Source organism: Henckelia pumila, chromosome 2, assembly GCF_033568475.1.
Source record: "Henckelia pumila isolate YLH828 chromosome 2, ASM3356847v2, whole genome shotgun sequence".
NCBI classification, from domain to species: domain Eukaryota; kingdom Viridiplantae; phylum Streptophyta; class Magnoliopsida; order Lamiales; family Gesneriaceae; genus Henckelia; species Henckelia pumila.
This window is the reverse complement of record NC_133121.1, coordinates 201,152,327-201,176,705: the sequence shown is the minus strand read 5'-3', so window position 1 is coordinate 201,176,705 and position 24,379 is coordinate 201,152,327. Positions and strand designations below refer to the sequence as shown.

The 24,379-nt window shown below is 39.9% G+C and overlaps 2 protein-coding genes across 7 annotated transcripts; one reads left to right on the top strand and one right to left on the bottom strand.

Annotated features, from left to right (window-relative positions):
- The first annotated feature begins 3,617 nt into the window (after positions 1 to 3,617).
- LOC140879358 (uncharacterized) lies at positions 3,618 to 4,526 on the top strand. Its single transcript, XM_073283037.1, has one exon. It carries the CDS (start codon positions 3,618 to 3,620, stop codon positions 4,524 to 4,526), a length of 909 nt encoding a protein of 302 aa, XP_073139138.1.
- A 3,390-nt stretch (positions 4,527 to 7,916) lies between these two features.
- Positions 7,917 to 21,740, bottom strand: LOC140884692 (glycolate oxidase-like). Of its 6 annotated transcripts, none has more exons than XM_073291526.1 (9): positions 21,615 to 21,740; positions 21,199 to 21,368; positions 19,965 to 20,066; positions 19,641 to 19,742; positions 18,897 to 19,164; positions 18,515 to 18,616; positions 17,870 to 18,448; positions 17,616 to 17,740; positions 7,917 to 8,211 (listed from the first exon to the last, which is right to left on the bottom strand). In XM_073291526.1, exons 7-9 carry the CDS (start codon positions 18,007 to 18,009, stop codon positions 8,084 to 8,086), a joined length of 393 nt encoding a protein of 130 aa, XP_073147627.1. In that variant the 5' UTR covers positions 18,010 to 18,448; positions 18,515 to 18,616; positions 18,897 to 19,164; positions 19,641 to 19,742; positions 19,965 to 20,066; positions 21,199 to 21,368; positions 21,615 to 21,740; the 3' UTR covers positions 7,917 to 8,083. The 6 variants fall into 6 exon arrangements, with proteins under 6 accessions (XP_073147627.1, XP_073147624.1, XP_073147623.1 ...); XM_073291523.1 differs by having other exon boundaries at positions 17,870 to 18,038; XM_073291522.1 differs by having other exon boundaries at positions 7,917 to 8,142; positions 17,870 to 18,038.
- Between the last annotated feature and the right edge of the window lie 2,639 nt (positions 21,741 to 24,379).

Below are 24,379 nucleotides of genomic sequence, written 5' to 3'. Positions count from 1 at the left end.
TTTCGCCAGGTGGAGGAAGAGATTGGTGCCTCTTCAGTGGTTGGCGAGATGGAGCTTGGTTTTCCGCAGGACGTCCCTGTGCCTGCCTTTGAGGCTACTGTTCATTTCTCTCTGAATCATAGTAGCCACTCCGTCCCCTTGCTTCCTGGGACTCCTGGGGATTCCTCCACCCCTTCCTTTGAGGGGCTCTTCTCTCAGCAGGGTCCTCTTTGTCAGGACCTCGACCCGATTACTGAGTTTGTCAACGAGGACGATTCAAGTTCCTTCTGTGGGACTGAATCGTGTGATGGGAGAGATTTTGGGAGATATGATGAGGATTTTGATTTCTCTGTCTCACCCTTCAAGAGAACGCTTTGTTCTGACACGAAGCGACAGCAGACTCACCAGGAGTCTAGAAAGAAGACGGGGCCTTATTCCGCCCGTTCCAAATGCACTGTCTAATTTGGAACATCAGGGGACTCAGGAGCTCTGAGTCCAATGAGAGGCTTCATGCCTTGGTGAAAGATAAGCGTGTCAAGATCTTGGCTATCCTGGAGCCGATGATTGCTCTTGATCAGCGCTTCATGACCCGTCGTCTTGGTTTCCAGAGAGTTCTTTCGAATTTCTCTGGTCATATTTGGGTTTTTTTGGCAGACGATGTGAAGGCGGAGTGTGTCTTTGATCACACTCAGTTCCTCCATCATCGCGTGTCGGCTTCTTTTTTGCCGACACATGTTTTTTGTTCTTTCGTTTATGCCATGTGTGACTACATTCAGCGGCGCAAATTATGGGCTTCTTTGCTGCAGGTCAAGATTGATGGTGGTCCTTGGCTTGTCGGTGGGGATTATAATGTCTTGAGGGATGCCTCTGAGTGTCTTGGCTCTTCTGGTGGGAGGCAGCTCCCCATGGATGAATTTAATCATTTTGTTTTCGAGTCTGCGCTGGTCGACGCTGTTTTTGAGGGCTCTTCGTTCACCTGGACGAATAAGTCCATTTGGAAGTGTCTTGACAGAGTTTTTGTCTCTGTGGATTGGGGTGATCATTTCAACTCAGTCAGAGTTGAACACCTCAGTCGCACGGTTTCGGACCATTGTCCTCTTTTGTTGTCTGCTCCTGTCTTTGCTCGGGGGCCGAGCTCATTTCGGTTCCAGAGCATGTGGGCTTGTCACCCGGGGTTCCTTCAAATCGTCAGGTTGAACTGGAACATGCCCTGCTCTTTGCAAGGCATGCCCAGGCTCTTTGCCAAGCTAAAACGGTTGAAGGGCCACCTCAAGTGGTGGAATCGGGATGTTTTTGGGAACCTTTTTGATAAGATCGCTGAGGCGGAGAGTTCGGTTACACTGGCTGAGGCTTCTTGTGATGCAGATCCCTCTAAGCATAGCTGGACCCTCTTGTCCAGGTGCAATGAGGAGCTGTCTAGAGTCACCGCTATGGAAGCGGATTTTTGAAAGCAGAAAGCTGCTTGTAATTGGCTTGAGGACGGGGAGAGGAATACGAAGCTTTTCCACAACATGGTGAAGAAGAAGAATGTGGTTAATAAGATCTTTCATATAGGGGAGGATGGAATTTGCCTCACCTCTCCTGGTCTTATCAAGCAATCTGGGGCTGCCTATTTCGAGCGCCTCCTCACTGGAGATCCCTTTGTCCTGGATCTTCCGGATTTTTCTAGCTTCTCCTTGGAGATTTTGGAGGAGGAGAACCTTAGCTTTGCCGCCGCACCTTCCTTGGAGGAGGTTCGTGCTGTCGTCTTATCCATCCCTCGGGATAGTGTGGCGGGCCCCGATGGGTATTCTTCGGTTTTCTTTTAGAGCTGCTGGGATTTTGTGCAGCATGATGTCATGGACGCCGTCCTTGATTTCTTTCAGGGCTCTCTTATGCCCCAGGGATTCGCTGCCACCACGATCAATTTGATCCCCAAAGTCGAGGGTGCGCAAGCTTGGACGGACTTCTGTCCCACCAGCTTGTGTAATGTTTCTAACAAGATCATCTCGAAACTTTTATACACTCGTCTGAGGTCGGTGGTGGGGAGACTCGTTTCTCAGAGTCAGAGTGGCTTTGTTCCGGGGCAGATGATTGCTGACAATATCCTTCTCGCGCAAGAGCTCATTTACAGTCTTAATCTCCCTGCTCGTGGTGGCAATGTCATTCTGAAATTGGACATGGCTAAGGCCTATGATAGAGTCCAATGGTCTTTTCTTTTGGATGTCCTCCGGAGGTTTGGTTTTTTGGAGCAAGTCGTGAGGATGGTGAGGGCTTGCATTTTGTTTTGCAAGTTCTCTGTTAATTTCAACGGCACCCCTGCTGGTTTCTTTGCTTCCTCGAGGTGCCTGAGACAGGGTGACCCGTTATCTCCCCTCCTTTTCGTTCTCAGAGCGGAATATCTGTCCCGGGGCTTGGACTGGTTGTTCCTCCAGCATGCAGATATGAGGTACCGATCTGGGTGTGATTTGTCGATCTCCCATTTGGCCTATGCTGACGATGTCATTATTTTTTCCAATGGGGGATCTCGCGGTCTTCAGCGGCTCAAAGACTTTTTGGCTCACTATGAGAATTGCTCAGGCCAGCTCGTTAATGTGGCCAAGAGCGCTATGATCTTCCCTCCGGGCTGGACCGCTCGTCGCCGCTCCAGGTTTCTGCGCATCACAGGGTTCATGGAGGGGCAGCTGACCTTGAAATACCTTGGAGCTCTGCTTTTCCGTGGGAACCGTAAGTGCTCTCTGTTTGAGCCTCTTCTGCAGTCGGTCTGGAAAAAGCTGGAGGGCTGGGAGTCTCGTTCCCTTGCTCCTGGGAGTAGGATGATGCTGATTTGCAGTGTGCTCCTTTCGATCCCAATCTATCTCTGCCATGTGATCCAGCCTCCTTTGGCTGTTTTAGAGAAATTGGAGCTTATTTTTAATGCTTTTATTTGGGGCTCCAGACCCTTAGAGAAGAAGTGGCACTGGGCCCGCTGGTCTCGCGCCTGCCTCCCTGTGAAAGAAGGAGGCCTGGGTTTTCGCAGGCTCAAGGACATTGTTGACAGCTTTTCCATGAAGCTGTGGTTCAGATTTCGGCAGCGTTCCTCTCTTTGGGCGAGGTTCCTTTCGAGGAAGTATTGCCGGATTGTCAGCCCTATTTGTGCTCCTTCTCGTGGAGCCATTTCCCCCACTTGGAGGCGCTTGCTCCAGATTAGACCTCGTGCAGAGCCTGGTATCCGGTGCAGGATTGGTCTTGGGGATGTCTCTTTTTGGGATGATACTTGGTTGGGTGACGCCCCTCTGTCGAGCAGCTATGATGTCAGAGAGGATCGGTCTGTCCATGTTTCTAGCTTCCTATTGGATGGAGACTGGGATTTTGATCTCCTCTGCGCTGTCGTCGCTTCCTCGGTGGCGGAGGAGATCATTCAGATTCCTATTTTGGTGGATGAGCCGGATGCGGCTATCTGGATCCACAGCACCGATAGTGCTTTTTCTGTGAGATCTGCTTGGGAGCAGGTCAGACCGAGAGGCTCGGTCTCGGATATCTTTACTCCCTGTTGGGGGCACTAGATGAGGCCCACCATGTCCTTCTTCTTGTGGAGGTTTTGGCATCGGTGGTTGCCTGTGGATGAGATGCTCCAGCAGTGAGGTTTCTCTCTTGTGTCCAAGTGCCACTGCTGTGAGATGTCGAAGACATTCACGCACATTTTCATTGATGGTCCCATCGCCCGCTCTGTGTGGCATTTCTTTGGGGCTATCTTCAGAGTTCGCATCCCTATCACTGAGAACTTCAGTTTGTTTCTTAGTTCTTGGAAAAGGGGTCGCGAGTGGTCTTCGGGGGGTAATGTGAGGGAATTCCTTCCTTTTGTCGTGTTTTGGTTCCTTTGGACTGCACGCAATGATGCTAAGCACCGTCACTTACCCTCCTCTACGGAGACGGTTAAGTTCCAAATTTTGTCTTATTCAAGACTTGCCCATTCCGCAACTGTTATCAAGCCCCGTCTTTGGCTGGGGGCTATGCAGGCTGCGAGGAAGATGGGCATCTCGGTCGGCCTCCAACGGATTCACAAGACTGCCATCGTCCGTTGGTTGAGGCCTCCTCCTGGGTCCTTCAAGATCAATGTGGATGGGAGCTTGAGAGGTAACCCTGGTGAGTCGTCTGTGGGAGGGTTTGTCCGGGATTCTTCTGGTATGGTCTTGGCGATTTTTAGTGAGTTCATTGGTTTGGGGTCCAATGTCCGTGCAGAACTTTGGGCGAATTGGAGGGGTATTCTTCTCTGTTCTGACCTTAGCCTTTTTCCCCTTTGGATTGAGACCGATTCCCAGATTGCCATTCAGATTCTTAGATCTCGGAGATGTCATTGGTATTTGGATCATATTGTTTCGAGGACGCGTGTTCTGGTGCGGAATAGGCCGGTTCATTTCTCGCATATCTTTCGGGAAGGTAATTCGGTTGCGGATGCGTTGGCGTGGCAGGCTCATGATCATAGGCAGTGTTTGTTGGAGATTGGTGTTCCTTTAACCACTCCCATCAATGCTTTGGCCCATTCTGATTTATCCGGGCTCCCCTACCTTAGATCTAGGTTCACCTAGAGCTTTTTGCTCCCTTTTCGCCGCTTCTTTGGGCTTCTTTTTATTCCACCTTCTTTTCCTCTAGGCTCGCCTAGAGTTATTTATATATGTAGCTATATATTTTTCTTTGCAGGTACAGCTCTCCGGCCCTTTTTCGGAGTTTTTTTTGGAGTTAGTTTGTTTCCCTATCGCTCGCTTTGCTTCTTCAGGGAGATGGATTTGCCAGGAGTTCACTGTGGTTCCCCTTACCTGGTTCTTGCTGTTGGATGGTTGTTTTGTGGGCGGCCTCTCGCACCCCTTGCTTTTTGGATTTCCAGTCTTCTTGGGCTTTTGGATATGGCTTGAGTTTCCTTCGCCATTTTCCTGATATTTTGCTTCGGGTCAGCTGGTTTGCGGTCGCTCCTCCTTTTTCCTGGCGGCCTCTGATGTATAGTGACTTCCCAGCTGATCGTGACTTTTGGACATATTTCTAGCGTAGCTTTGATCTTTTGTTCAGCTCTGGATGGTGCCAGCCACTTTTCGCGCCTCAGTGTCGGATTTTGATTTTGGTGGCCTTGAGTTGTGGATCTCTACTTGCTTTTTACTGCACAGGTCGACTGCTGACGATGACATCGTTAGCTGTCATTGATTTTCTCTGTATTTACTTATTTTCTAGGGATGTTCTGGTTGTATTTTTTCCGATACCCTAGCTGTTCTGATGTTACTATTACATTTGTATAGCCTTTTGGGGAGGTCCTGGCCTAGTCCCCCTCCTCCGTTAGGTTTTTTATTTTTTATTTTTATTTTTTTTTGTACCTCTTTTTATGTTTATATATACAGGTAGGGGTCTGCCTACCCCCACCCCCCGGCTTCCGGCGGTTTTTCCTTTAAAAAAAAAAAAAAAAACCCTAAACCCAAAACCCTAAACCCTAAGAACATCAATATATATCAAATCCTGATTCCTCCCAACATCAAAATTTGAAATCATCATGGATATGAAGAATACTTACATTAGAACATAGCTCTTCTTGCAAGGATCACGGAACTAAGCTCTGATTTGAAATCGGATAACCGAATCTTGCAAAATCAAAGTTTGAAAATGAAGAACAAGTTTGGAAAATCTAAATTTAGACTCTTTCTCGGTTCTTGCTGCTGAAGATATGAATGAAATAATACCTATACACGTTGATATCCACTAAATGCCATGTGTAAGTCATTAATTCCCATATTTTGCATTTTAGCCCCTAAAATTTAGCATAATTGAAAATCAATCCCCGAAAAAGCATTTTAATTCAATTTCAATCATAAATAATTTAATAATATTAGAATTTAATTCTAAACTCTAAATATTCACAAATTAAATATTCTCGGATTAAAATTAAATAATTTCGGGCCTTACAATCTTCCTCTCGAACTCTTAGTTGATGATATCATGACCTCAGATCAATCTTCGAATATACCGATGAACCCTACAATTGATCAAACAAATCATCTATTCGATGCAATGGATACTTATTATTTACCGTAGTTTGGTTCAATGGACGGTAGTCAATACAGAGTCGCATGGATCCATCTTTCTTTCTCACAAAAATAATTGGAGCGCCCCAAGGTGAAACACTAGGTCTGATGTAACCCTTGGCAATCAAATCCTCGAGCTTTTCTTTCAATTCTTTCAATTCGACAGGTTCCATTCGATAAGTAGCTTTCGATGTCGGTTGAGTACCTGACATCAATTCAATGCTGAACTCGATCTCATGAATTGGAGGAAAACCAGGAATCTTATCCGGAAAGGCGTCATCAAACTCTCTAACCACTGGTATATCAACCAATTCGGGGCTAGATCTCAGTACGTCAACATAAAATACCCATTCATCTGCCATTTCTGGCCTGAATCTGACAACTTTCTGGAAACAATCCACGGTTTCCATTTACTTGGTTAAAGCATCTATACCAATAATGCAATTAAAATCTGATAACCAAAGTACAACACAGTACAGTTCAATCATATTCCCATCAAATCGAAGTTCACAATTTCGTACTAATCTCACAGAAACAATTCCTCCACCCAAAGGTGAAGTAACAACAACTATAGCTGGCAAAGGCTCAAAAGGCAAAGAATGAATCAAAACAAATTTCTCAGATATGAAAATATGGGATGTACCAGTATCTAAAAATACAAGAGCAGGGTAACTCGAGAGAAAACAGTTATCTTCTATGACATCATCAGGTGCAGCCTGAGCCTGATCTTCGGTGAGTGCATACACTCGTGCCTGTTGTCTCGGAGGTTGATTCACATTCTGACTACCTCCCTATCGATTCTGCTGTTGTGGCAGAAAGGAGTTAACTATAGAAGCTTGCCTTTCAGGATAAGGTGTCGGTCAAGAAGAATTCCCACACTGAGTTCGTTCAAAACCGCGCTGAGTACAAACTCTGTAAAAGTGTCTAGTATGACGGCATAAATGACAGCTTCCAAAAATTCCACGACAATGCTCATTGAGGTGGCGACCTCCACACTTGCTGCAATACATACCTGAAGATCCCGAACTCTGTCCAGAACCAAACTGTTTCGAATCACTGGAACTAGAAGAACTGCTCCCTGGCTTCTTGAATTGCTTTCCCCTCGGTTGGAAATGATATCTTCTGCTACTACAACTTTATCTGGATGATTGCTGGAACGGAATCTGCTGATGAAATTCAGATATAAACAGACTCAAAGAAATTATCGTACCTTGATTCTCTAAGGCTTTCTTCGTCAAAATCCACCAACTTTTTGCAATACCCTGAATATGATGCACAAGTAACCGGATTCAACGGTCGTCAATCCCAAAATTCACAAACTTACCCAACCATTCTAGGAAAACGCCTAGAACTAATCATATGGTAATTTACTTACAATCCTGATTGCTCAAAAGCCTATGAGTCACATTTGTCGAACACTGATCAACTAACCACTGGAAAACATCCAATTATTTGAACTACTTATTCAAGGTTCTGAAAAATCCCTATTACAATCTCATGTAATAGAATAAACAACTAAATCCATATCAATACGTGGAAAAGAGATGCAATGTAACAACATCTAGTACATCAAGATATCTGAAATCATTAAACCACTGAACCAGATTTAATAGAGATTGTAATAGAATAAACAACTAAATCCATATCAATACGTGGAAAAGAGATGCAATGTAACAACATCTAGTACATCAAGATATCTGAAATCATTAAACCACTGAACCAGATTTAATACAATTCTTATTACAATTCCTTAGTTACAACTACTAAGAAATTCCAATAGCCTGGAATCAATAATACAATGATTCAATTGCTTAAAACTGAAGTATTGTTTACAACAAATCTTAATACAATATTTAAACAAAATACATGAAGAATTTTTACATTCCATATACTGATTTTGAACATGAGGTTTCCTGTCTGCTACCCAAAAGAATCAATACAATAATATCGGACAGACCTTTTTCACACGATCTCCAAAATATCTCACTAATCTACCGGGTACATCACTGTTATATGGTCAATACCCTGGTGTATGAGATAAGATCTTTATGACAATCTCTCAAACTTTTTGTGGAGAATCTTCAAGAGAGTGTTATCCTGGTGTGAGAAGCATCACAATAAACAACAAAATCACCAGTACCTGAAGAAATCGTCAAGATTGGTGCACTCGTCAATCTCTTTTTCAACTCAATGAAACTGGCCTCCCAAGCTTCAGTCCAGACATACAATGTATTTTTTTGAGTAAGCTGAGTAATAAAATTGGCAATGCTGGAGAAATCTCTTATAAATCTGCGATAATAGACCGTTAAGCCCATAAAACTCCGTATCTCCGATACAGAATGTAACGCCCCATTTTTATCTTAAATGAGTTTATTTGAGTTAATCAGAGATTACAGAGTTCTCGAGCCGGTTTGATTTTGATCAGGGTCCTTTTTGCAAATTTTGGAAATTTCAGGGACTAAAACGCAAATATGGGATTTTATATATTATCTACACTTAGATTTTTATTGGAAAAGTCCCCACTTCCTCCCCAAACCGTGAAGCACCATTGAAGCTTGGGGATACGCCTTTCAAGCTTTTCCAATCTCGGTTTCCGGTCGATCCGTTCGTTAGAAATTATTTCTTAAGGCAGAGTAGCGATCACTGCAGCGAGAGCTCCGTTTTATCGTAAGTTCTTCTTCGATCCGACGTATTCTAGTTTTTGGATGTTGTTAGAATCGTTCTAGATTCGATTATGTTGTTCTCTTCAGTATTCTGATCGTTTATTATCTGTCGGTTTTGAAATAGAGCGACGTTCGGAATTGTTATGATTTTTGGAAGACATTTTCGAAAGTTTGAGTTTTGAGATTTTTTGGGATTGCCTTGTTGTTGTGGTATTAGCATTTTTATGAGATTATATCGCTATTGAACTGCTGTCTGTGTTGTCGGTTTGTTCAGTTTATAGCCGTTATGCCGTCGGTTTGAGTTTTGGGGATTTCGAACCTTTTTTGAGTTGTGATCTTGGCTTGTAAGTTGATCGTGGTTATTGATCATTTATTGGTATCTGAACAGATTCGTTTGGAGCTTGTCAAGCCCAAGATTAACAGCAATTGTTCGTTTCAGAGTTTTGGACGAAGAACAGTATAGAGAATTACCTTGAGCCTTGTTGTTGTTTAGATTGGTTAGAATTTGATACAATCTTTTTTTGTAGCTTTCCAGAAGTTGGAACTACTGCATTGAAAGGTAAAAGCAGTCATCGTAGCGGGATAGCATACTCGGGACTGTTGGTTCTCGAGTTTCCCTTTTTAAATCACATATTGCATCGATACTTGTTCTAGCATGTGGAACTTGTATTTTGTTGATTGATTGAGTTTTGTTATGTGGCTTATGTTTATGTTTCTGTTATGCATTCATCTTGAGCCTATTTTGATTTCAGCGGGCAGAACCGCCCTTTTTGTTTAGACGTTTGGAAACTATGATTGAGTGGCCTAGGTTGTAGTATTTCGCCTAGTGCTAGCATACTCATTATGGTTGCTCAAATTCTAGAGGAGTGGGATACGTGGCACCACCTCGATTGGGAGAGTCGGTGAGCGTTACGTGATCTCATCCTCGGGACCCCAAAAGCAGAGCAGTACTCCCTTGTTTATCAAAATTGATATCCTGGTTTTAAAGACATGCATATCATTAACTTCGACTTGAATATGTGGTTTGATAGCATGTTGTATATTCATTACTTGTTATGTTGTTTTTACTGGGAATGTCATTCTCACCGATTTATCCGGCTGTTGCTTTGTTTTGTATGTGTACTTGGCAACAGGTGGGGCAGGACCAAGTCAGCGAAGGCCTGGTTAGCAACAAGAGGGAGAGCTAGTAGTGAGACTCGGTTTAAAAGTCGTGTCGACATGTCTACCTAGTTGTATTTAAACATGTTTAGATATCGAACTTCGTTATGTTATTGTATTGTTTATGCGAGCTGTGTTGAAAGTTTGTCGTTACAAATCCAATACTTTTGAGCGGTTGTGTAACCCTAGAATTTCATGTATTAGTTGGAGAACTTGTGATTGTAGTACATGATAAAATATTGTTGGTTTTGGACTCAAGTTCTAGCATGATTTCTGCTGTTTTTGCTCTGTTTCTGTCACCGCTCGATCCGCAAGATCTTGCGGATCGAGCGAGGGAAAGCTGTTCTGTCCTCTGTTTCTTTTTTTTTGTGGCTCGCTCGATCTGCAAGATCTTGAGGATCGAGCGAGGGCTGAGTTTTCCGGGCAGTAACTTTGGCAAAATTTGCTCGCTCGATCCGCAAGATCATGCGGATCGAGCGAGGCACTATTTTCAAAAAAAAAATAATTTCTTTTAATTGCTTTAACCTTTGGTTATTGTTTGTCTTAGTTTTGTTTAATCCCAAGATTAGATGTTTAGAATCGAGGTCTCACATTAAGTGGTATCAGAGCGTTAAGATTCTTGGTCGAACTAGAGTCAGCGGGTAGATCGAGTCTGCGTGTATTGGCTCCTCGCATGTGTTTGAATTATTTTAACTGTGTACTTAATTCCATGCGAGCATGCTTTATTATTGAGAATTATTGAATTACATGGTTATGTGATTTAATTTATAAAGCATGATCTACTTGAGATATAACTGTTTCTGTTATTGATTGGTATCCGGTATTCCAAGCGGTTGTAAGGGCACTGATTGTAGCGATTGAGATATCTCGTGTCCTAACCTTTGATTATTAGATGGGTCCTCGTCGAGTGATAAACAGAAACACACCGCCAGTTATCCCTGCAACTGAGCAAGCTAGCACTGAAGTTGATCAGTTGGATGCTTCAGCAATGCCTATGGAAACCTTGCTGAAGAGGTTTCAGTCTTTCAATCCGCCGTTTTTGTTGGGTTCAGAAAATCCAGTTGACTATGAAAGTTGGTAGGATGATATTGATCAGCTGTTTGATTCCATTGATTACACAGATGACCGCAGAATCAGGTTAGTCATTCATCAGCTACGTAAGAGCTGGTGGATCATGACAAAGAAAGCAATAGAGAATAGAGGTACGGAAGTTACTTGGACTCTTTTTAAATCTGAATTCTATAAGCGGTTTTTCCCTATCTCGTATCGTAAGGACAAGGGAGCAGAATTTACCAATTTGAGACAAAGGAATCTGAACATCGAAGAGTACGTTGCCAAGTTTGATAGTCTGTTGCGTTTTGTACCACTAATTGCCGGAGATGAAGAAGCTAAGGCAGATTACTTCATAAATGGCTTGAATCCTGACATCTTCACTTTGGTGAACACTGCTAGGCCAGACAACTTTGCGGACGCCATGAATCACGCAAAAGGAGCAGAAGCAGGCTTATGGAGGCAAAGAGGTAATCAGGTGGCACCTCAGCAGCAAAGGCAGTATCAGAACCAACCATCTCAGTATCAAAATCAGCGGTGGCAAAGGTATGAAGGTGGTAACAGTGGGGGAAACAGAAAGGATCAGTACAAGGCAAGAGGTAAGCAGTTCAAAAGGCAGGGGAACAGTTCGTCCAGTTCCAGTGGTTCGAAGCAATTCGGTTCAGGACAGATCCCTGGATCATCATCCTTGTACTGTAGCAAGTATGGAGGAAGACACTCACCGGATCAGTGTGTGGGAGTCTTTGGTAATTGTAACACATGTCAGCAACTGGGACACTTCTCTAAGGTGTGCCCTCAACGTAACAGAGATAGAGCTCAGAGTGGGAGTTCGTCTAGACCTGCAGTTCAGCCGGAGAGGCAGTCGTCTGCAGTGCACTCTTTCCAACTTCAGCAGCAGCAGAACAGACAAGGAGGTAGTACCAGTGCAAATCAGCCTCCGAGACAGCAAGCACGAGTCTTTGCTCTGACAGAGGATCAGGCTCAAGCAGCACTTGACGATGTTATAGCAGGTAACTGTTCGATTTTCAGTTATTCTGCTCATGTCTTGATAGATACAGGTGCTTCCCATTCCTTTATCTCTGAGAAATTTGTGTTATTGCATGCTTTGCCAACTGAATTGTTGCCTACAGTAGTAGCTGTTACTTCACCTTTGGGTGGAGGAATTGTTTCTGTCAGATTAGTCAGGAACTGTGAACTGTGTTTTGAAGGAAATTTGTTAGAATTCGACTGTATTGTACTTGGACTGTCAGATTTTGATTGTATTGTCGGGATAGATGCTTTAACCAAGTACAGGGCGACAGTCGATTGTTTCCAGAAAGTTGTCAGGTTCAGACCTGAAATGGCAGACGAGTGGAAATTCTTTGGTAAGGGTTCTCGATCTAGAATTCCTTTAATTTTAGTGTTATCTATGACTCGTTTGCTACAGAGAGGTGCAGAAGGATTTTTGGTGTATGCAGTGGATGTACTGAAATCTAGCCCAGCGTTGGTAGATTTACCAGTGGTTAGAGAATTTGTGGATGTATTCCCGGAAGATGTTCCTGGATTGCCGCCTATTCGAGAAATCGAATTCAGCATTGACTTAGTGTCAGGTACTCAACCTATCTCCAAAGCTCCTTATCGTATGGCACTTGTTGAATTGAGAGAGTTGAAGGAGCAGCTTGAGGATTTGATTGCCAAGGGATACATCAGACCTAGTGTATCGCCTTGGGGTGCTCCTGTTCTATTTGTGCGGAAGAAAGATGGTTCTATGCGGCTCTGTATCGACTACCGCCAATTTAATCAGGCTACAGTTAAGAACAAGTATCCTTTACCCCAAATAGATGACCTTTTTGATCAGCTGCAGGGTTTTTCTGTCAACTCTAAGATTGATCTGAGGTCAGGTTATCACCAGTTGAGAGTGCGAGAGGAAGACGTTCCTAAGACCGCATTCAGGACGAGGTATGGTCACTTTGAGTTTATAGTCATGTCGTTCGGTTTGACTAACGCTCCTGTAGTTTTTATGGGTTTGATGAACCGCATATTTCAGCGTTATTTAGATGAGTTCGTCATTATCTTTATCGATGATATTCTTATCTACTCAAAGAACCGTACTGACCATGCAGAGCACTTGAGGACCGTACTGCAGATTTTGCGAGTTGAGCAGTTGTTTGCCAAGCTGTCTAAGTGTGAATTCTGGTTAGATCGAGTTGTCTTTCTCGGTCATATTATTTTTGAAGATGGGATTTCTGTCGATCCCAGCAAAATCGAAGCGGTAATGAATTGGCCTAGACCGACATCAGTACCTGAGATCCGAAGCTTCATGGGTTTAGCTGGTTATTATCGCTGATTCATCGAGGATTTCTCGTCTATTGCTAAGCCTATTACCCAGCTAACTCAAAATAATGCGCCTTTTGTCTGGACTTCAGATTGTGAGGCTATCTTTGTTGATCTAAAGAGGAGATTGACCAGTGCTCCGATTCTTTCTATTCTGAAGGGTACTGGAGGTTTCACAGTCTATTGTGATGCTTCTAACAGAGGCTTGGGTTGTGTTCTTATGCAGCATAAGCATGTGATAGCGTATGCATCGAGACAGCTGAAACCGCACGAGACTCGTTATCCGGTTCACGATCTTGAACTAGCTGCGATCGTCTTTGCACTGAAGATCTGGCGTCACTATCTTTATGGTGAGTCTTTCGAGATCTTTTCTGACCATAAGAGCCTCGAGTACTTATTTTCGCAGGCAGAGCTGAATATGAGACAAAGAAGATGGTTAGATCTGTTGAAAGATTTTGACTGCGAAATCAAGTATTATCCCGGAAAGTCGAATGCAATTGCAGATGCCTTGAGCTGAAAGCTATGTTCTTTATCTCTTTCTACTATTGGTGTTTCTCAGTTGATCGATGATTGTTGCACTTCTGGTTTAGAGTTTGAAACAGATAGGGAGACTATCAGAGTGTTTGCTATTCAAGCCGAGCCAGAGTTGTTTGTTGCGATCAGAGAAGCACAGAAGTCTGAGCCGAGCATTCAGGTTTCTGTAGAGAAAGTCAGATCTGGGCATCAGTCTGAATTCCAGGTTAGAGATGAAGTCTTGTTTGTGAATAACCGTCTTGTTGTGCTAGATATTGCGGAGTTGAGACAGCGTATTCTCCGAGAGGCTCATTGCAGTCGGTTCAGTATTCATCCTGGAGATCGTAAGATGTACAACGATCTGAAGAGTCAGTTTTGGTGGAAGAGAATGAAGAGCGATGGCGAGGTTTGCACAGCCTATCTGTTCCTGAATGGAAATGGGATCACATTTCTATGGACTTCGTCACGAAGCTACCACGATCCGTTCGAGGATGCGATGCTATTTGGGTAGTGATCGACCGATTGACGAAGTCTGCTTGTTTTATTCCGTACAGGATGACGTATCGTCATGATCAGATGGCTGAGTTGTATGTTAGCAATGTTGTGAGATTGCATGGTGTGCCGAAGTCGATCGTTTCAGACAGAGATCCTAGATTCACTTCGCACTTCTGGCATAGTCTTCAGGAGGCACTTGGTACTCGATTGCATCTGAGTACAGCTTATCATCCTCAGACAGATGGACAGTCAGAGCGGACTATCCAGACGTTAGAGGATATGCTGCGAGCGGTGGTGCTAGACTTTGGCACTAGTTGGCAGGATTCTTTGCCTCTTGTCGAGTTTTCTTACAACAACAGCTTCCAAGCGAGTATCGGTATGGTGCCTTTTGAGGCTTTGTACGGCAAGAAGTGCCGATCTCCGCTGTTTTGGGATGATTTGTCCGAGTCACCAGATTTCGGGCCGGAAATGCTTCAAGATATGGCAGAGCAGATTAAGATCATTCAAACCAGAATGAAGTCAGCTCAAGATAGATAGGCGAAGTATGCGAATGTCAGACGTAGACCTCTAAGTTTCGAGCAGGAAGACCGTGTTTTTTTTAAGATTTCTCCGTTCAGAGGCACTGTCAGATTCGGTAAGAGAGGGAAGTTATCTTCGAGATTCATCGGGCCGTACGAGATTCTCGAGAAGATAGGCGATCTTGCCTACAGACTTGCACTTCCTTCGTCTTTATCTGGTATTCACGACGTTTTTCACGTCTCTATGCTGCGAAAGTATCAACCAGATATTTCTCATATCCTTCAGCCTGATGAAGCCGAGTTAGACGAGACTCTGAGCTATTTTGAATGACCGATTAAGATCCTTGATCGGAAAGAAAAGAAACTCAGAACCAAGTTGATTCCGTTAGTGAAAGTGCAGTGGAGCCGTCACGGAGTCGAGGAAGCGACTTGGGAGATAGAGTCTGACATGAGACAACGTTTTCCAGAGTTATTCGGATGACGTGAGTTCTTCTTACTGTCTTTAGTTCTTTATTCTATCTTATGAGTTGTGGTTCTCGTTGATTTCGAGGACGAAATCTCTTCTTAGTGGGGGAGAATTGTAACGCACCATTTTTATCTTAAATGAGTTTTTTTGAGTTAACCAGAGATTACAGAGTTCTCGAGTCGGTTTGATTTTGATTAGGGTCCTTTTTGAAAATTTTGAAAATTTCAGGGACTAAAACGCAAATATGGGATTTTATATATTATCTACACTTAGATTTTTATTGGAAAAGTCCCCTCTTCCTCCCCAAACCGTGAAGCACCATTGAAGCTTGGGGAAACACCTTCCAAGCTTTTCCAATCTCGGTTTTCGGTCGATCCGTCCGTTAGAAATTATTTCTGAAGGCAGAGTAGCGATCACTGCAGCAAGAGCTCCGTTTTATCGTAAGTTCTTCTTGGATCTGACGTATTCTAGTTTTTGGATATTGTTAGAATCGTTCTAGATTCGAGTATGTTGTTCTCTTCAGTGTTCTGATCGTTTATTATCTGTCGGTTTTGAAATAGAGCGACGTTCGGAATTGTTATGATTTTTGGAAGCCATTTTCGAATGTTTGAGTTTTGAGATTTGTTGGGATTGCCTTGTTGTTGTGGTATTAGCATTTTTATGAGATTATATCGCTATTGAACTGCTATCTGCGTTGTCGGTTTGTTCAGTTTATAGCCGTTATGCCGTCGGTTTGAGTTTTGGGGATTTCGAACCATTTTAGAGTTGTGATCTTGGCTTGTAAGTTGATCGTGCTTATTGATCATTTATTGGTATCTGAACAGATTCATTTGGAGCTTGTCAAGCCCAAGATTAATAGCAATTGTTCGTTTCAGAGTTTTGGACGAAGAACGGTATAGAGAATTACCTTGAGCCTTGTTGTTGTTTAGATTGGTTAGACTTTGATACAATCTTTTGTTGTAGCTTTCCAGAAGTTGGAACTACTGCATTGAAAGGTAAAAGAAGTCATCGTAGCGGGATAGCATACTCGGGACTGTTGGTTCTCGAGTTTCCCTTTTTAAATCACATATTGCATCGATACTTGTTCTAGCATGTGGAACTTGTATTTTGTTGATTGATTGAGTTTTGTTATGTGGCTTATGTTTATGTTTCTGTTATGCATTCATCTTGAGCCTACTTTGATTTCAGCGGGCAGAACCGCCCTTTTTGTTTAGACGTTTGGGGAGTAGAATTGGGGAGTAGGGTTGTGTATTTTAAATGGAATTTTTAAGGGTTAAATAAATAGAAGGGAAAATACTACACATCTCCAAAATGCTATTTAAACTTAGGAATTAGAATTTAGGAGTTTAATTTGCACTGAAAAAAATACAAGTTCAAAATTTTTAATTTAAAATATTAAATTTGGATTTTACTAGCCCGGGATTAAATTCTATCCTAGAATTAAAAATCAGTAATTTAAATATTTTGATGTCGCAGCGATAAATAAAATTTTTATACAATAAACAGAGCAGTTAAAATAATTTAAACAGGCTAGACTAATGTTTAAAATAATTTAAATAAATAAATAAGCTAGACATTTAAAATAATTTAAAATAATTAACCGCTAAACTTATGCTATTTAAAATAAATAAGTTGGACACTCAAAATATTTAAACAAATAAGCTAAAAAATTAAAATCATTTAAATATGCAAGTTTAAACCTTTAAAATATTTAAAACAAATAAATTGCACAATAAAATCATTTAAATAAATAATCAAATATTCTATTAGCACGCAATTCAAATAAGGAATTTAAATCAGATAAACTTAAAAATAAAAATCCTAATATTTATTAAATTAATGCATACGATTTAGTAGATTGGATTTTAGGCGTCACATAAATTATTAGGTTGGAAAGGCAAGCAAGACATTCAATAGTTAAAGCAACAGTCAAACTCAATAGAATATGTGTACTTGGGAAAGAAACAAGTCGACGGTGATATTGACTAAAGGCGCAGAATATTTTCATGCTCCTAATATCGTTGTAGATAGTATTTGTCTTGTATTGAAATGGACCACACATAATCTTTTCATTACATAACGGATAACCAAAGTATCAGCACCATTCATAGCTTAATGAAGGTACAGACGGGAAACGAGGGTCGAGCTTGCATCTGACCCATGTAATTGCTAACAAGCTTGTGAAATCAGGATTCCGAAAATTAAAATCACATGAGCATCAACTTGGCCAATATATATTGTGTCTCAAAAAACACCTCTTTCAAGAATAAGTTAAAAGGTCAAAAGATAAATCTTGGACACAAACTTCAACTTCAACACACAATTATCTCAATAAATCATTTTCAAATCACATGTTTCCCAGTATTTTCCATAATGAGTCGTCCATTATATGCAAGAAACTACTTCAATCAGGAATCCTGTACATAATATTGCTTACCTTCGGGGTGAGCCATTTTATGCATAGCAGTTGGGGCAATCATGATGGGCATTGAAATCTTGAATCCCAAAACAGCAGTAGACATGTCAATCTTGGTTACATCAATGAGAATCCGCGGCCGAAACCTGTGTTCAGGTTAATGGTGTCTCATTACAAGAAATTACCATTTCACTAAAAGAAAATAAAAAAGTAGAAAAAAAAATGCAAAAGTTGCTCTTGTATGGCCCTTCGATGGAGGATATGAAGCAACATACAGAATTCTTGTGAAATCATTTTTGTTCTCAACCAAAGTCCACTGGTCCTCGGCACGTGATGCATAGTAGCCATACACCATTTTTGGCAACTTCGCCTTGGCTATAGCCTGGTATTCGGTTACATTTGTTACCTCCTCCATCTCGGCGGATGATGAATGTCACAAGTCCCCTTCAAGATCGTGATCAAAAAATGAAACGAGATACATATCAGATCATCGATATATTATTGGTTTCTAAGCCAAAAAATCTCTCTCCAAACGTTTATTACGTCCTGGGGGGAAAACGAGGACATTATTATATAGTCACAGCAGAGAATCTACAACACTTTCACCAGAGTTATTATATAATGGATACCGAGCATAAGGTGACAGTAAGTGGATTGTTTATAGTTTACTACAAATCACAGCTTCTAGGCTGCAAGTAAATGAGTTGGTTTCTTGTTGTTTGAGCTTGAATTCATCACTGGCATAGTAGTGAGCTATGGAAATTCCTACTTTGATCCCTGCTCTTGTTCTCGTGAAACCTTCGTTGCTATATATGAATTCAAGAATCCTTACCCCTTCCCTTGCTAGATAAGCCCTGAAAATTCCATTTCAAGAGATAACACTTGATTATAGAGAATTTTTATTTTTTTTTCATGTATACCTTGATCTGTAAGCTGCTCCAAGTTTGAAAATCTGAAGAGTAGTCTTGGAACTATACTGAGTGAAGGGAACAAGTTTTTGTCTTCCCTCGGTTGTTCCAGAGCTAAGAAAGCAATATCACATAAAACAAGTCAAATATGGAACTTCATTAAAAGAAAAAATTGAATATAAAATGGTATCTCGATCAATATCTCTCGCTTTCATTTCATTAGGAGTCAACTCATATAATATATATATATATATATATATATCAAGTATTATAATATATATTGACTCCTCCTTTTAGGCGACCAAAATTTGATGGCTCAAAATTTCTACCTACAAACTCGCATTATCACAAACCAAGCACAACTCTGAAAAAAATAAAATAAAATACAACTAACCTCTGTTTTTCTGAATCCAAAGTTCAAACTTTGTATAGCCAAACACTTTGGCTGTACAAATATATATAGCCCTTCGATGGAGGATATGAAGCAACATACAGAATTCTTGTGAAATCATTTTTGTTCTCAACCAAAGTCCACTGGTCCTCGGCACGTGATGCATAGTAGCCATACACCATTTTTGGCAACTTCGCCTTGGCTATAGCCTGGTATTCGGTTACATTTGTTACCTCCTCCATCTCGGCGGATGATGAATGTCACAAGTCCCCTTCAAGATCGTGATCAAAAAATGAAACGAGATACATATCAGATCATCGATATATTATTGGTTTCTAAGCCAAAAAATCTCTCTCCAAACGTTTATTACGTCCTGGGGGGAAAACGAGGACATTATTATATAGTCACAGCAGAGAATCTACAACACTTTCACCAGAGTTATTATATAATGGATACCGAGCATAAGGTGACAGTAAGTGGATTGTTTATAGTTTACTACAAATCACAGCTTCTAGGCTGCAAGTAAATGAGTTGGTTTCTTGTTGTTTGAGCTTGAATTCATCACTGGCATAGTAGTGAGCTATGGAAATTCCTACTTTGATCCCTGCTCTTGTTCTCGTGAAACCTTCGTTGCTATATATGAATTCAAGAATCCTTACCCCTTCCCTTGCTAGATAAGCCCTGAAAATTCCATTTCAAGAGATAACACTTGATTATAGAGAATTTTTATTTTTTTTTCATGTATACCTTGATCTGTAAGCTGCTCCAAGTTTGAAAATCTGAAGAGTAGTCTTGGAACTATACTGAGTGAAGGGAACAAGTTTTTGTCTTCCCTCGGTTGTTCCAGAGCTAAGAAAGCAATATCACATAAAATAAGTCAAATATGGAACTTCATTAAAAGAAAAAATTGAATATAAAATGGTATTATAATATATCTATCAAGTATTATAATATATATTCACTCCTCCTTTTAGGCGACCAAAATTTGATGGCTCAAAATTTCTACCTACAAACTTGCATTATCACAAACCAAGCACAACTCTGAAAAAAATAAAATAAAATACAACTAACCTCTGTTTTTCTGAATCCAAAGTTCAAACTTTGTACAGCCAAACAAAAAAAATGCCTTATTGTGCATGAGAACAGCACATCCAGGTTCGAGCTGGTCCTTATCTGCAAGTGACGACAATTATTTGAATCTTTCGATGACTAAGGACACATTATCTCAAAACTGGCAAAACAAAGATTTTCAATGACAATTAATGGAATGCATTGGTATGAATTGGTTGTAACTGAGGGCACTCAAATGGCTATGCAACACTCTAATTTATTTTAAAATACTGAAATTTATAACTGCAGTGCACGTATATTCATATAACACTCTAATTTATTTTAAAATACTGAAATTTACAACTGCAGTGCACGTATATTCATATAACACTCTAATTTATTTTAAAATACTGATATTTACAACTGCAGTGCACGTATATTCATATAACTTTAGGACATAATAATCTAAGCCAACATATTAATAAGTAATGTCAACAATTTGGGGAAAACGTAAAAAAATAAAACTTAAAAAACAAGGAATACAATTTTGAAGAACCCATATTCGAAATCCTAAATCGAAGAAATCATAAAACACCAAATCCCCAAGAATGAAACCTTGAAACCCAAAAAAAAAAAAGCATTTAAGTTTCAAGATCCAAATCGTAATTGTAAAAGCAATCATACAGAAGAAAAATGTTAAAATCAAAAAAATGGTACGCTCGATAGACATAATCAGTGAAGCAAACACACAAAACTCAAACTCAATCAAGAAATTTGTCAAATAATAATAATACTAACAAGAAACAACAAAATTCATGAAATAGCAATACCTACAACAAATACAACGTTTGGGGATGCAGCACGAGAGTGAACAGATTGGAGTACTTGTGTTCGCTAAATCAAGAAAGCAAGAAAATAAATGCGAAAGAATGCAGAACAATCATTCGATGTTTCATCTCTATTGTTTAATGATCTAACCAATCTTCATAAAATAAATATATATCCGAACAAAAGTGATTAGAGTAAAATTCTTAAAGTTTGCGACATTCCAATAAGACCAACCATCATCAAATAGCATATCGGCAACGTAAGTTGGATGATATAAGGTTATTAATCAGAATTTACTGAAATCAACAATGCACATACGGTTCACGAAGAAACCACTGAACACAAAGAACAATCAAATACACGCATGTTGACTAATTTTGACAGGAAAAGCTTGTGAAGAATGACAATTTCAATTTTGCATTCATACCGCCTGACAGCAAGGCCACCGAGTAGCTTATATCGAAGGGACTCGGCCTGTGCGATGGCACACAGCCCCTGTTGTTCACCTTCTCAGCATACAGCTCAACGATGTTCTTGGAAACTTGAAACTCCTCTGTACTACAGAGGTAAGCTCCATGATCCTCCTCCCCTTCTCGCCTATCACGTTAACACCAAAAAAATTCCAATTAACTTCCCAGATATAAAAATCAAAACAATCATCGTGTTAACATCAAAAAACTTCCAATTAACTTCCCAGAAATACAAATAAAAAAAATTGTATGATAAAAAGAAAACACCAATCAAAATCTTCAAAGAGGAATTTTCAAGAAAGGAACTTTTTCAAATCGCAAAAATTCAAACTGCACAACATAAAATAAAAGATAACTGGAAATAAATAATCACCGAGTATCCATCCTCGGCCAGCTCACGCATCAACACCTCATTTAGCTCAGCAAAGAACACTCCGAATAGAAATTTGGCTCGTAACCGTATAGAAATCGTTTAGAAAGTTGGAATTTGGTATTAGTAATAGATAAAATACTATGTTATTGTTGTGATCCGAGGAATGTCGACTAGTTATATCTAGTTCCAGCGAGTAGATTGATAGGTAGTGAATTAATTAAATGGGTTGCTTCAATTTTTAATAGGATTGTTAAGAGAACGGATGACTTTGATAAGCTGAATGGGTGATTAGTCACGAGTCCTAGAGACTTTTGAGTACTTTCTATTAGCGTTATAAGATTTTGTGAATATCAACCAGTAAGACTAATGCATCAACTATGGGCATAGAATGATGAAAAGAATATTTTGGAAGATTTCTGGATAAGCTATAGACTTACTTACCGGTGAAATACTAAGGTACTGGAAGCTCAACTAGAAAGCCTTTACGATCGGGCTACAAACTCTCCGAGGTGTCCAAATGTATACTAAATCCTTGGAATATGAATTCAGGTTATACATATAATAATTTGGGAATTTTTGGATTTACAAACTTGCTGTCAAGTTGAACTAGGGATTTGAGATATGTCTTCAAGCGATAAGTAAGAATTGTTTGGCACTTAAAGACCGTCTAATCCTATAGGTAGATGATAACTCGTGGTATATTTTTGAGGTGTAAATTATGGATTTCTTAGTCGTGGTGTAAGGGATTGAACATAAGCCCAAGACCATTAAGTTAGCACTACTAATAAGTGACATAGACCTTTAAAATTTCAAAATGGATATTAAGTTGTTCTGGAAGGTATCATTGTTCTGTAATATTACCGATTTGGGAATATAATGAAATTTACTCGTTTTGTCGGTTCTTATGCGATTGTCGGGGAGATAGGTAATTTGTTTTATATGTTGAGCTGGCGCAGAGTTGTTAGAGACGCATGATGAGTTTCATGTGTCGTTGTTGTGGAAGTACGAGTTAGAGTCATCTAGTATCTAGATTTCCAACGAGGTAGAATTGTATAGTCCCTTAGCTATCCTATTTAGAAGAGTTTAGCGTTTAGTTGCTAAGTATTTTGTAGACTTGTTGATTTCTCAAGAACTCAAGTTCTAGATTATATGAGTTAAGTTTTGCTGGTGAATAGACATTAAGCATAGTTTCGTTGTTGGGAAGCCTTTACGTTATGAGAAAGGTCGACATAAATTATTTATTGGTTTTACAGATATTTATTGATTGAAGTTGCGATCCAGGATTTAAGGTTATCGAACTAAGATAGGTATCAGATATTTTAGGAGTTTAGGTGGCGAATTGAAAACTCTTACAGTCACATGGGAACAGTGATTAGAAACTTTTCTTAGGCTACAAACAGTTGGGGATAAATAGGAGTTTGCAAATTTATTTCGCAGTAAGAGTTAGTCTGGTTCTTAATGATATAGATATCAGTAAGTATCAGAGTGCGCAGCGAAAGCTGACTTGGACCAACTCAGGTAGGTGCTAAGTTGGAAAACATAATGTTGATCTGGTCTAAGGGATTCGAACCTAGTTAGTAAGCCTTGAATTTCGAGGACGAAATTTCACTTAAGGGGGGAAGGAATTGTGATGCCTAAAATTCAATCTACTAAATCTCATGCATTAAATTTAATAAATATTAGGATTATTATTTTTATGTTTAATTGATTTAAATTCTTTATGTGAGTTATGTGTTAATAAATATTTTTATTATTTATTCAGTGATTTTATTTTACCAACTATTTAACTAATATTTTTATTTTTTTAAGTTTATTTGTCTAAATGATTTTATTTTGTGCAATTTAAATTGTTTTAAATATTTTAAAGGTTTAAGCTTGCATACTTCAATTATTTTTAATTTTTAATTTTAATAGTTTAGTTTATTCTTTTAAATGATTTTTAATTGTTTAGTTTATTTTTTTAAATGATTTTAACTGGTTAGCTTATTTGTTTAAATATTTTTGAGTGTCCAACTTATTTATTTTAAATAGCCTAAGTTTAGCGGTTAGTTACTTTAAATTATTTTAAACTTTTTTAAATGTCTAGTTTATTTATTTAAATCCTTTTTAATTGTCCAAATCATTTTAAAGGTTTTAGACTTGTTTATTCTAAACTTTTTTTTTAATTGTCCAAATTATTTTAAAGTTTTTATTTATTTATTTTCGCTCGTGTATTTATTTAAATTTCTTTTAAACGTTTGTCTAATTTGTTCAAAATTATTTTAATCGCTCTATTTGTTATTTAAATATTTTACTCGTTTCCGTGACATCAAAATATTTAAAGTGTTTAAATTCTTAGATTTTCAACTTTGAGTATTTGCCGAAATTTTGTGCCTAACATTTTTACACACACCATTTAAAATACTACATATTATATATTAAGCATTATATTTCTTGCACACTTTAAAATACATGCTTGCCCAACCCAATTTCTATTTTTTTTTCTAGCCCTTTTACACGGCCCAAAAGAAGAGATTTAATCCGACCCGTATGCATCGGCCCATTTCCATATCCTCTCCTCCAAGACTCACTCGGTAGCGGACTCCTCTTTTCTCCCCATTTTTTCCCCTCTCGCGATCGGCCCTCTTCTCCAGTCCAGCCTTCGGACGCCGCCAGCTGCATTTCTCCGGCGAAGTCTCCCTCTAGGCGAGCTGAACAAACTTTTCTCCCCTTCCTTCGCTCGATTGCAGATGCTCGAGTTCATCATCTTTCCTTCAGCTCGGTTT